The sequence below is a fragment of the Idiotropiscis lumnitzeri genome, chromosome 8 (assembly GCF_059441095.1).
Source record: "Idiotropiscis lumnitzeri isolate Australia: NSW breed Sydney's pygmy pipehorse chromosome 8, RoL_Ilum_1.0, whole genome shotgun sequence".
NCBI lineage: Eukaryota > Metazoa > Chordata > Actinopteri > Syngnathiformes > Syngnathidae > Idiotropiscis > Idiotropiscis lumnitzeri.
This window is the reverse complement of record NC_142398.1, coordinates 22,702,021-22,715,166: the sequence shown is the minus strand read 5'-3', so window position 1 is coordinate 22,715,166 and position 13,146 is coordinate 22,702,021. Positions and strand designations below refer to the sequence as shown.

General features: G+C 50.8%; 1 protein-coding gene across 8 annotated transcripts in view; it reads left to right on the top strand.

Moving 5' to 3' along the window:
- Positions 1-13,146, top strand: part of LOC148332832 (teneurin-3-like) — a 111,810-nt gene that overhangs the window by 44,330 nt on the left and 54,334 nt on the right. For 7 of the 8 annotated variants that reach the window (XM_088303545.1, XM_088303540.1, XM_088303539.1 and 4 more), the window contains one exon: positions 9,084-9,236. The exons of the other annotated variant lie outside the window; for it this stretch is intronic. In XM_088303545.1, the coding sequence (XP_088159671.1) occupies positions 9,084-9,236 (153 nt within the window). The remainder of the gene's footprint in view (positions 1-9,083; positions 9,237-13,146) is intronic. 8 annotated transcript variants of the gene reach the window in all.

Genomic DNA, 13,146 nt, shown 5'->3' with positions numbered 1-13,146 from the left:
TCAAAGATGAAAACAAAGAACATTTTTGCTGCAATTGTTGTTACGATCCGTGTTTTGTTTACCTGCTTTCAGCAAGGGGGCGTTTCCCCCCGGCGCGCGCCGTACCAGCTGGGAGAAACGCGCGGACGAGCCCGCAGCTGATTCCGATCACGCCACTAATTACGGGACTACTTAAGCCGCCGCCGGGAAGCAACCGGCGTCGGATTATTATATATCCTGCGACACTCATGCTCATGGTTCACGTTTTGATTCTGCCCTTCTTGCTCCGTGTGTTGTTTGTTCGTTTGATCCTCAGCCTCAGCTATTCGCCGGCTCGCTTTCTGTTTGCATTTTCGCTCATTGGACTTTGCTTTCCCTTTCGCGGTAAGCCATTCTCGTTTGTGTATTTTCCTTGCCTTGCAAGCGCTCTAAGTTTAGTGTTCGTTTTACTTTCCTGGTGCGGCTGCGCCCACCAGCGCTTTTCGTTGTCTGTTTTCGTCTCGGGTGTAAGTTACGAGATCTGCCTCTATTTAGCTACCCTGCGGATTCATGCAGTAGGTTCTGTGTGGATTAATTGCTTGCTGCCGGACACAATAAACATCTTGTCAAAACCTCCTTTCCTGGTCAGCGTTTTTAGAGTCCACCAAACGCTGTCGGCTGCGGCCGAACAGCAACCTTGTCAGAATAATCCGACCATGGACTCTGCTGACCGCGATCGGATCGTGACAGCTGTGGCCAATCAAGGACGCTTAGTCGGCCAACAGGGCAATGAGCTCGCGGCCCTGCGCGAAGCCATCGAGCGCATGGCGCTACACCTAGAGACTTACGATGCTCGTTTAGGTCCCTCGTTCGCCTCCGGGTCAGTCCCGGGCGCCGCGGCGTCCGGCGCGCCCCCACCGGGACTGCCGATTAGAGAACCCAGCCTGCCCCACCCCAGCCGCTATGGTGGCGAGCCCGGCCTTTGCGCCGTGTTTGTCCACCACTGCCGGTTGATTTTTGACCAGCAACCCCTCACGTACGCCCACGATAGCTCTAAGATTGCATTCCTGATGAGCCTCCTGACTGGCCAAGCGAGTGCGTGGGCCATGGCCGTGAGTGTCGCTCGTCCGGAGATTCGGTCGTCACTTCCCGCCTTCCTGGAGGAGTTCCAGCGGGTTTTCCACCACCCGATCAAGGGAAAGGAGGCGGGTGCCGAACTATTGGACTACACCCAGGGGCCCCGATCGGTCGCGGAGTACTCCATTGGCTTCCGCATTAAGGCTGCGGAGAGCGGCTTCGACGACTGCGCCCTGCGGACGATCTTCCGGCGGGGATTGACCTCCGTACTCAAAGACGAGCTGGCCGTGCGAGAGGACTCATCGTCGCTGGAGGAGCTCATCTCCCTGGCGATCCGGCTGGACAACCGCCTCCGAGAGCGCCGCCGCGAGAGGGTGGCCGAACAGCGCTGGCCCGACCCAGCAGCCTTCCGGGTTCCTGAGCCAGCCGCCGCCGAGGAGCCGATGCAGCTGGGCGCGGGACGCCTGGTCCCACTCGAGCGGGAGCGTCGCCGGAGGACGGGGGCGTGCTTCTACTGCGGTCTCCAGGGTCATCGCGTGGCTTCATGCCCCAAGAGAGCTACTCGCCGTGACTCGTCATCCGACAGCGTCGCCCACTGTGAGTGCGCGGCCGACCTTCCCCCGGTAACCCGTCCCGGACAGGAGCCGCCCGGCGTCGGGGCTCCAGGACGGGGGGACGGTAACTCCCGGGTCGCGTTGAGAATGGAGATCGAGGGGGAGATCTCGGGCGCGAACTCAACCGTCCGCGTGCGCGCGCTGATCGACTCGGGAACAGACGACTGTTTTATCGATGCCGGCCTGGTGGCCGAGCTCGGATGCGCAGTGACTGAACTGGAGCGGGCCGAGCCCTTGTACGACCTCAACGGTCGCGTCCTGGCGGCCATCCGCCGACTGACTGAGCCGTTGTCGCTTAAGATCTCGGGTAACCACGTCGAACAGCGGTCGTTTTTGGTCATGCCCTCTAGATCCGCTCCGCTCGTCCTTGGCCTTCCCTGGCTGAGGGCGCACAATCCAGTGATAGATTGGGAACGATTGTCGATCTTGAATTGGGGAACCTTCTGCTATGCCCGCTGCTTGGGGTCCGCCGAAGAGGGGTTAAGGGTTAGGCCCGACCCCATTAAGAAACCGAACCTCGAAGACGTCCCCGAGATCTACCACAACCTCAGCGCGGTTTTTTGCAAGGAGCGCGCCAAGTGCTTGCCGCCTCACCGCCCCTACGATTGCGCGATCGACTTGATCCCAAACGCGGTCCTTCCGTCGGCCCGCCTTTACAAGGTCTCCCAGCCCGAGCAGGCAGCAATGAAGGAGTATATTACTGAGTGCTTGGCTGCGGGTTTAATTAGGCCTTCCAAGTCACCGGTGGGCGCCGGCTTATTCTTTGTAGAAAAGAAAGACAAGACGCTCCGGCCCTGCGTCGACTACAAGGGCTTAAATGAAATAACGATCAAGAACCGCTATCCGCTTCCTCTGTTAGACTCCGCCTTCGCCCCCCTGCAATCCGCGACCATCTTCACAAAATTAGACCTCCGCAGTGCTTATCATCTGGTCCGCATTCGGGAAGGGGATGAATGGAAGACGGCTTTCAAGTCCCCGTTAGGCCACTTCGAATACTTGGTCATGCCTTTCGGTCTGTCAAACGCACCCGCGGTTTTTCAAGCGCTGATAAACGATGTCCTAAGAGATTTGCTTAATGTTATCTGCTTTGTTTACCTTGACGATATTCTTATTTTCTCTCGCTCCGCTCACGAGCACCAGCAGCATGTCCGAACCGTCCTACAACGCCTGCTCGAGAACCGCCTTTACGTAAAGGCCGAAAAGTGCGACTTTCACCAGCCCTCGGTCCAATTTCTCGGGTTCATTGTAGAGGGCGGACAGCTCCGTGCTGATCCCGCCAAGACGAGCGCGGTAGTGGATTGGCCGACGCCAACGACGCGTAAACAGCTCCAGCGTTTTCTCGGCTTTGCAAACTTTTACCGGCGCTTTATCAGGGACTATAGCCGTCAGGCTCTGCCACTAACCCGCCTGACCTCCACCAAGATCCGTTTCGCGTGGGATAGTCAGGCCGAGGCCGCGTCCGCAAACCTTAAGAGGGCGTTTACCAATCCGCCGGTTCTGCACCACCCTAACCCTGAGCTCTCCTTTATTGTAGAGGTGGACGCATCCGACTCAGGGGTGGGGGCCGTCTTATCCCAGCGCTCCCCGGTCGACCAGAAGCTCCATCCCTGCGCCTTCTTCTCCCGCCGCCTCTCTCCGGCGGAAGCCAACTATGACGTGGGAAACCGGGAGTTGCTGGCCGTGGTCCTGGCACTTCAGGAGTGGCGCCACTGGTTGGAGGGTACCCCGGAGCCCTTTATGGTCTACACGGACCACAAGAACCTGTCCTTCATCAGCTCCATGAAAAGACTCAACCCCCGGCAAGCACGTTGGTCACTCCTGCTGAGTAGATTCAACTACACACTCACCTTCCGCCCCGGCTCTCGGAACACCAAGCCCGACGCCCTGTCCCGTATCCACGACTCCGGGGAAGAAGAGGAGAAGGGGGGCCCGCCCAGCGTGGTCCCGGCTCATCGGCTGGTGGGGGCCCTTCAATGGAAATTCGAGCAGCAGATTCGAGAGGCGCAGGAGGAGACCGGCGCCCCGGCCGGATGCCCCGCGGGTCGCCTCTACGTTCCAGCGCAGCTCCGAGGAGAAGTGATCACCTGGGGTCACGCGTCCAAGCTGGCCTGTCACCCGGGCATTCGCCGCACCCTGGGCCTAATCGGGCAACGCTTCTGGTGGCCTTCACTGAAGGCCGACGTCACAGACTATATTCGAGCATGCCCCTCCTGCGCCGCCAACAAGTCCTCCCACCAACCACCAGCGGGACTACTGCACCCCTTGCCCATCCCTGCCCGCCCCTGGTCCAACCTTGCACTGGACTTCGTCACAGGTCTTCCCGCATCCAGAGGGAAGACAGTCATCCTGACGGTGGTGGACCGATTCTCCAAGGCAGCCCACTTCGTCGCCCTGCCCAAGCTTCCCTCCGCCCTGCAGACGGCCAACCTTCTCGTCCAGCACGTGGTGAGATTGCACGGGGTTCCGGACGATCTGGTGTCTGACCGCGGCCCACAATTTGTCTCCAGGGTCTGGAAGCTGTTTTGCCGTTCACTGGGGGCCACGCCAAGCCTGTCGTCGGGCTATCACCCACAGTCCAACGGTCAATCCGAGAGGGCTAACCAGGACCTTGAGGCAGCCCTCCGATGCGTTTGCCACAGCCAGCCCTCGACCTGGGTCGATCACCTGCCCTGGGTAGAGTACTCCCACAACACCCTGGTCTCGTCAGCCACCGGGCGGTCGCCCTTCATGACCGCTTACGGGTACCAGCCACCGCTGTTCCCCACCCAGGCCGGCAAGGAAGAAATCCCCTCGGTCCAGCGCCACCTTAAGCGGGCCCACAGGCTATGGAAGGAGACCAGGGCGGCCCTCTCCCGGACAGCTGAACGAAATCGGCGCATCGCGGACCGCCGCCGGCGACCGGCTCCCGACTACCAACCCGGGGACCAGGTGTGGTTGTCCACCCGGGACCTCAACTTGGCGGCATCTTCCCGGAAGCTGGGCCCAAGGTACGTGGGCCCGTTCGAAGTAGAAGCCATCATTAACCCCGTCTCCGTCCGACTAAGGCTGCCCCCCACCATGAGGATTCACCCGGTTTTCCACGTCTCACTGATCAAGCCGGCACCTACCTGCGACATGGTTCCGCCCTCCGCCCCCCCACCTCCTCCAGAGATCATCGACGGGGCACCAGCATACAAGGTTCGGGAGATCCTAGACTCCAGGCGCAGGGGAAGGGGCTTCCAATACCTGGTCGACTGGGAGGGATATGGCCCGGAGGATCGTCAGTGGGTTCCCCGCTCCTGGGTCCTGTGTCCCGACCTCATCCACGACTATCACCGCGCTCACCCTTCAAAACCAGGTGGTCCGCCAAGGGGCGTCCGTTAAGGGGGGGGTACTGTTACGATCCGTGTTTTGTTTACCTGCTTTCAGCAAGGGGGCGTTTCCCCCCGGCGCGCGCCGTACCAGCTGGGAGAAACGCGCGGACGAGCCCGCAGCTGATTCCGATCACGCCACTAATTACGGGACTACTTAAGCCGCCGCCGGGAAGCAACCGGCGTCGGATTATTATATATCCTGCGACACTCATGCTCATGGTTCACGTTTTGATTCTGCCCTTCTTGCTCCGTGTGTTGTTTGTTCGTTTGATCCTCAGCCTCAGCTATTCGCCGGCTCGCTTTCTGTTTGCATTTTCGCTCATTGGACTTTGCTTTCCCTTTCGCGGTAAGCCATTCTCGTTTGTGTATTTTCCTTGCCTTGCAAGCGCTCTAAGTTTAGTGTTCGTTTTACTTTCCTGGTGCGGCTGCGCCCACCAGCGCTTTTCGTTGTCTGTTTTCGTCTCGGGTGTAAGTTACGAGATCTGCCTCTATTTAGCTACCCTGCGGATTCATGCAGTAGGTTCTGTGTGGATTAATTGCTTGCTGCCGGACACAATAAACATCTTGTCAAAACCTCCTTTCCTGGTCAGCGTTTTTAGAGTCCACCAAACGCTGTCGGCTGCGGCCGAACAGCAACCTTGTCAATTGTAGTTAGTTTGATGAACACAAAATCGAATTTCACAAAAAATATTTCTAGTAAGGAGCATGTTTTTCATATTTTAGCTCGTGTTAATTCGTTGGTTTTTGTTCACAAAACGGTTGGCGATGATCTTTAAGTGTTTTGGGATCATAGTTTGGTGTCTTTTTGGATTTTTACCTTTCGACTAAAGAAAATGGTCTTCGTTGCTTCACCGTGCATTTATGAGGTGGAGGAAACCAACTGAGTCACACAGCTCTGCTCTGCGTTGACAGCTCACACAACGAAAGAGCGGAGATTAAAAGTAGAGACAAAAGGCTGGAGAAACGGACAAAAAAAACAAAAAAGAAAAACGGAGAAAGCTCAGCATGCCAGCAAACAGATGTTGCGTGTGCGTGTTCGTGTGTGTGCGTGTTCGTGCGTGTGTGTGTTCGTGCGTGTGTGTGTGTGTCAGCCAGGACGAAGCCAAGCAGGGATGAATAATGGGCAAGCTGTGAAGGTGTTCTAAAAACAAATTCTTTCACACTCTCAGATCATTCTCAGTGGCGGCCTCCATTACTGAAAGTTGCGTTTTCAAATACCAAGAAAAATAATCAGAATCAATTCAATCCTCTCGTATCAAACGTATCAAATATACGCTTCAGGAGCGTCAGACATTTTTTCTTTTTTTTTTCTTTTGTCATTGCCTTTGGTTCTCCATCTTCCGCGTTGACTCTCCAGCGCCAAACGAAAAAACGAAGCATCAAGTCACCCAATTAACATGACGAGTTGGATGTTAAAAATGACGGAGAAGAAATCACGATCGTAATCTTCACATTGATGTCACATTATATCCGAGCGTTGTATTTTTAGGTGAGAGTTTTTATCCAATCAGAATCCAGCTAGCTCGTGTTGCCGGGCAAATTTCACGTTACCAGTAGGCCTTCCGATGTAATTGTGCAAGCATCTGTTTGGTTTTCAGATTTGAAATCAGATTGCAAGTTGATTACAGCGAGGCCTTCTCGCTGGCCTTGCGCTGAAGGTGATGTGATTGGATACTCACTCGTGAGGGGGCGGCGCGATGTGTAATCAACACCCCCGAACGTCGTAAATGCTCACCATTCGAAAATCTAAAATGTAGTCTTGCTTTTTTAAACCACATTGGCCGAAGGAGGGAAAAGTGTGGATTTAATTGCAGATACACTTTCACGGCCATTTTCAAGACGGACTTTTGTTTCTGTATATTATTTCTCCAGCCGCGGTGTCATAAATGATGTCATTGTGAGGGGGATTGATTCCAGTCGGACTAAGAACGACTTCAATGACGGCCGGCCACTCCTTCACCGCTAAAAGAAGAAAATTTGCTTTGAGTTTTCCTTCCCGACACCACAATTGCCTCTTTACGGAATCAACCTGTTCAAGAATTCCAGCCAGATTGATGCTTGAGTGACGGCGATTCTACTCGTAGCGTTGTGGGAGTTGAACCGAAGGATCGGCGCTGGCTTTGTTTGTTCCCATTCCATATATTAGACGAGGATTGCTCTGTAGGTGTGAGTGTTTGTGTCATATTTCACCGGAAGATGGCTTCTCTCATATTCGTGGAGTCTCTCCAGAGTTGGCTTTCTTGTGAAGAAGCCCTGTAACCTCTGCTCTCCTCCACTCTCCGTGGATTTGCTCTTCCCTGCCCGTTGTCCTGCCCTCTTCCTTTATCTCTCATCTCATTATGGTTTCCTGGCTCCTGTTCGCTCTGCTGTCTCTTCTTCATCTGCAACCCCCCTCCAGGCACGGCGTGTTGACGACTTGCTCCAACACAGAAAAAGTGGGATGTACGTGTTTTTTTTTTGGGGTGTGTGAAAAGCATAAAATGGTATTTTTCCAATCCGGTCCTCTGCTTCCGTTCTGTTTAGAGCTCAGCGTATTTCTTGTTGTGTATGGCTGAGGCCGATCGCCCCACATGAATGCCGCGTTACGGTATTCCCTTGAGTGGCTTGCAGCTTCCTCGTCATTTGACAGTTAATATTTCATCCGTTCACGATCTCAGACGCTTTTCCTCACGAGGGTCGCGGGCGTGCTGGAGTCCTTCCCCGCCCTCTTCGGGCCGTGGGCGGGGCACACCCTGAATTTGCACACAGGCACGGGGAGAACATAGAAACTCCATACGGGGAGAACGGATTCGAACACATGACGTCCGCACTGTGAGGCGGATGTGCTAACCAATCGTCCACCGTGCTGCCCAATATTGGATTGCAAAGTTCTTATCGTACATTGAGCAAATGTGTATTGCTTTGCTTATGCGGGGTCCGCTTATTATTATTTAAAACCATTTGAAAACAGTCATGATGCATCACCACCACAGCACCACTTTTCAGTTGGCCCAATTTGAACTGTATTTTAGTGTACTTGAAGTCAATCTAAAAATGATCGTGAGTGTTGCTGTAAATAATTTTCAATGGCAAAAGGGTGTAAAATGTTTCAGATCTGACCAGCCGCAGATGGTTTGGAGGGGTATTACTTCCAACGTTGTAAGCTTGGGTTGCGGTCGGTTTATTGCGGTGTCTACCGCCGTCACTTTCCCGGCCCGATCTCTTGGCGGGACAGTCGGTCACGATGGCGTGTCGTGATCGTTACCAGATGTTGTCAGATGCTGGACGATGGATCCAATCACAAATTTGACTCACCGTTTGAATTGTTTTTCAGATCAGCAAAAAGATCAAATAAATAAGATAAATAGGACGTGGTGATGTTTATTTTATAAAACACTTTTGCCAATTAAATGAAATGAAAAAAAAAGTACTGTTAACTCAAGATGTCAAATGTGGGCGTTTCGATTGTAAGAAGACAACTTTACGTTTTTATTTTATGCATAAACCGTGAATGAAAAACACCCCAACCAGCAATCTAGGACACATTCTCTTCTTTTAAACATGGCGAGTGAATTACAAAGCAGCAAATGTCCACATTGTTGAAAAAGAATAAAAGAAAGAAAGCAAAGCAACAGCTGTTGGACGACTTCATGTTGCTCGAGTTGCCAGCCGGGCACTCGTTGCTGGCGGTTAGCGGCTAGCGGCTCGCGGTTAGCGGCTAGCGCCAATGCCGGAGACTTGTGTCGCATCTTACAACGGCTGTGTCATGAACTTGGGTGGCCATATTTACATTTTCAGAAAAGACGAAAGTCTCGAAATAATGAAATGATAGTCAAAGATACCGTCCATTTGAGAGGCACTGTGAGTCGACAGCGCTTTAGCCGCCGCACTTTTTGAGGATATTATCAGACTTGCTCTTTCAGCCTCGGCTGAGGAGTAGCTTCAAACATGTCCGGTGCATCATTTGGAATTTCTCAAAAGCGCAGGACTCTGCTCTCACTTTTAAAGCAATTCACACCATCCTCGTCATTTCTTGTAGTGATTGTGAACTCATGTGTCCCATTTTCATTTTCATTCGGTCCTTTTTTTTTTTTTTTTTTAGGTTTCCCCATGCCCTCTCCCTCCCGTCCATCATCTGTCTTTGACCAAACACACCCGCATGACAAACCAAGTTTAAGTGACGCGGCTGAACCAGAAGAAGAAGGGGCGGAGCCAGTGGATTATACTGCGCGATTGTACTTGCCTGTCAAACATGGTAAAGAACGAGAACGTTTTATTGATCTTGCTTGGTTCACGCAAAATGGTGTCATGTTAGCGAGCTGGTCAGCAAAGATCCTCGTGGCTGCAGTGTACATTTGCGACAGCTCATATCTCGGACTTGTTCAAATGCTGCGGCGTGGACTGTGTTTTGAGCGATGTGATTCGACACATCTTATATTGTTATTGTGAATAGAAATAGAGAGAGAGAGAGCGATTGTGGTCCTGTTTTAGACAGCAAAAAAAGATTTGTAGTGCTTCCACCCCTGGCTATAATTTGTCTATCTCCAAATTACTGAGTCACTGCTTTTTTTTTTTTTTTTTTAAACAAACCAATTCTCCCTTCACGCTCTCTGCTGTCATTGTTCCTTCCTTCATGCTTGTTGACGAGAGCCGGCGTGTCTCCTCACCCCCCCCCCCTGTCAACTGTCAACTGTCAATAACTTTTTCAACAGAGTTGCCGACTAACCTTGTTTTTTTTCGTAACCTTTAGAATGTCATACTCTTCAAATAGATATATACAAATTGACGACATGCAAACATTTTGCATCAAAGTGTCAAATATGGTCTGGAAGTTCGCTTTTGGTTGCCGTCACGTTTTGTTGGTGAGCCAATGAGCTCGCATCCGTCTTTGCATATTTAGATGAGAAACAGACCATGAATGGTTGGAAGAGAAGAACGAAGACAACCGCAATTGGAAAGGGGGAAAAAATAAAGTGGGAGCACATTTGGGCTGAAGCAGAGTGAGAAAATAAAAGTGCTGCTGACAGCTGCAAGGAATGATGGAAACAGACAGAACCACGTCTGCGCGTGTTTACGTTGCCATCTAAACAGAATCAGAAACAGCTCTGAAGTCGCTCGAAATTACTGGACGCTTGTGTGTGCGCGTGTGTTTTGTGTCTTTGCAAATGTGTGTGGTCTTCTTTTCCACAAAGTTATCCCAGCTTCACTTCAGTCTCCACTTCTAAAGCCAAACATGGAAAATATCGCTTTCACCACTTGCACTTTTCACATTCTTTTTTTTTCATTGATTACAAATATTCCTCTTTGCTTTCCTCCGGATCTTAGTTACATTCCATGTTTTGACATGTTTTCTATTTTTAAAGAGCCCCCTTGAAAAAGGATTCAGTTAAATAGAGAAATTACTTTTTTGCCAACACGAGCTGGGTCGGAACTACAAATTAAAAATTGCTTGAGAAAAATTGGAAGAATTGCCAAACAGTGTCGCTAAATTGGCAGATAATTGGTACACTTTGTCAATTAATGATTAAATACCGTATTTTCCGGACAATAAGGCGCTACTTTTTTCCACGATTTTGAACCATGTGGCTAATACAAGGGTGCTGAGGATTTTTCTTTCACCAGTAGGGGGCGCGCTATAGTTCAGAAAATACACTAAATAAATCTTTTTTTTTTGTCTCTTGGGTCTGTTCTGTTGTAATGAGCAAATTTGTTGCCGTGTTAAAAGGCACTTTTTGAACAATCTGTTGATATACAAAATCATGATGAAAACATGGAAAAACTGCGGCTTATAGTCTGGTGCAGCTTGTATAGCTTCTTTTTTCCCCCCCAAAAGTGTTAGCTTCTTAACAGGTGCGCCTATCTTGATAAAATGCTAAAAAAAATGCAAGTGTCTTTATTTTTAAGGCAACCCAACCACTTTGTTGTTTGTTTTCTGAGGTTGAAAAGATGCCCCCCCCCCCCCCAAAAAAAAGGAAAAAAATCTCCATCGCCCTTTGGAAGCCTCAGCGACGCCAAGGCCATGTGCTCGGTGCAGAATAAGCAAGAGAAAAAGGAGCGTTTTCTTTGCAAATGGTCGGATGACGCCAAAGCTTATTGACGTTGTCTCGGCTAAAAGTAAAAGGGAGGTCAAGGCAAGGCAGCGAGAGACAACAAAGAACACTTAGTGCTTTTTAATACAAGACCAGGTAGACAATTCTGCTCAACACCAGAACTAATCAATGAGCAATTGAACGAAAGCGAAGATGGAGCATTTCAGTGTGAGAGGGGGGGGGCGTTTCTTTTCAACGCCACTCCTAATCAATGAGGGTGGTGGGATTGAAAGATTCAGAGACAAAGAGATGCTCCTTCCAGACATGAAGAGGAATCCATTTATTTAGTACGTATTGACGGGACGATACAGCGTCCGTTCAAACTCAGAGCAAAGTTGCTCGGAAGAAATTGAAAGAAGGGTCTGCCGTTGTTCAAACGGATGCAGACGTCTCACGACGTGAATGCCGCCCCATTTTTGTGCCGGCGCAGGCAATCGTAACGTGTCGTAGCCGATTTTGAGTTATCTTGTGGTATCGCAACACGCGTAGTGGGACGTACGCAACGATTGGTCGCTTCACGACCGCCATCTCGTAAGTCTGACGTCAGAAATTTGGGATGTTTTGCCGCACGGTGCGACATGTCCGATGTCGTCTTTCGAATGGTTCTTCGGCATCGACCGATTGGAAGACAGTGCCCTCTTGTGGCGAGAGACCGGATGTGCAATGAAGAGTCGCAGGCGCGAGATCCACCAATGAGAGCGCGAATGGATTTATCCCGTCAGCGTATTCGCTGCGATGACCCAATCGCTTCGCTCGTTGCATCTCGCCGGTCTCGTTCACGTTAATGAACGAACCGAACTAAAATGAAAGAGAACTTAAACTGAAATGAACGTCGTGTTGCATGCTAACCACTTGGCCAGGGGGAGAGAAACCAATGCTGGGAGGTGGCGGCGTTCGGTGGAGGCTCTTGTTCCAGATGGGGCACCAAAAGCTGACTTGGCAGGAGAAAATAAAAAAAAAACCAAAAAAAGAACAAGGGTGAGAGAGTGAGACGCGGAGTGGTGGGAAGGGAGGGTGTAGGCGAGGTCAGTGCGCGGGTGCTTCAATAAGCAGCGAAAAATGTGGAACACTGATTAGAGGCCTCTGGAAGGGATGCAGCTGCCCACACGAAAGGAGCGCATGGAGGAACGGGCTGCAAAGTCATAGAGGAGGTCGCATATGTCAAAAGTGTCAGAGAGGGGATGGCAAAATCGTCGTAGGAAGACGGCGGAAGGAAAGATCAAAGTCAAAGTTAGTGACACCGACCACGAGAGGAAAGCCGTTGTTTTCCGATCAAATTGACGGGGATTCTAGAAGCTCCATAGTTCATCCAACTAAGACGACAATGAATTAAGATATTTAACGGCGTGAATTTGAAAAAAAAAAAAAAAAAAAGTGTCTTCTCAAGGAATTGTGTTCCTTCAAATTCAGTTGTGCGTATCTTTTGATGTCATGAACGTGAGCGCTTTTACCGTCCCGTGCGGTTCTCGGGCTGCTTGAGGGTCAACTCTTGTAAAATACGGCCGCTTTACGACGGAAAGCAAAAGTGTGTGGCAAAAGACGTGAGTTCACTTCCCGTGGAAGAAGTCGACGTAAATCCCAAGTGTATCGCACACGAAACAAGTCCTGCGACGTGTTTTTTCCGTGGAGGAATTGTGTCGCCGAGCAACACTTCAACTTATTCTTTTCTTGACTTGGACTCTGCTGGGATGCACCGGCCACAAAGTCATGACTCACACCGTCAAGCAGACTTTGATTTATTTACTTTACTACATGCGACACGGCTCCTGTTGGCTTGGCAGGCAGGCAGACCCTTTTTTTTTTTTTTTTTTTTAACTCTGACTCGCTGCGTGTCAGCCGAGCAATTCATCCTCCGACTTGTCAATATCATGAAGCAGATTTTTATTTTTTTTTTTAGACATCATAGTGACCAGCAGCGTTTCTCAACGGAGCCGTTGGTTGCTATGGAAACCGGGCGCAACGTAGGTTAAGGAAAGCCGTCAAATTAACGGACACGCTGCATTTAAAGGAGTAATGACTCGTAACTCCTTTTATATTGTTTTACTCGTTCACTGCCAAATGTACTTTTTGGCTTTT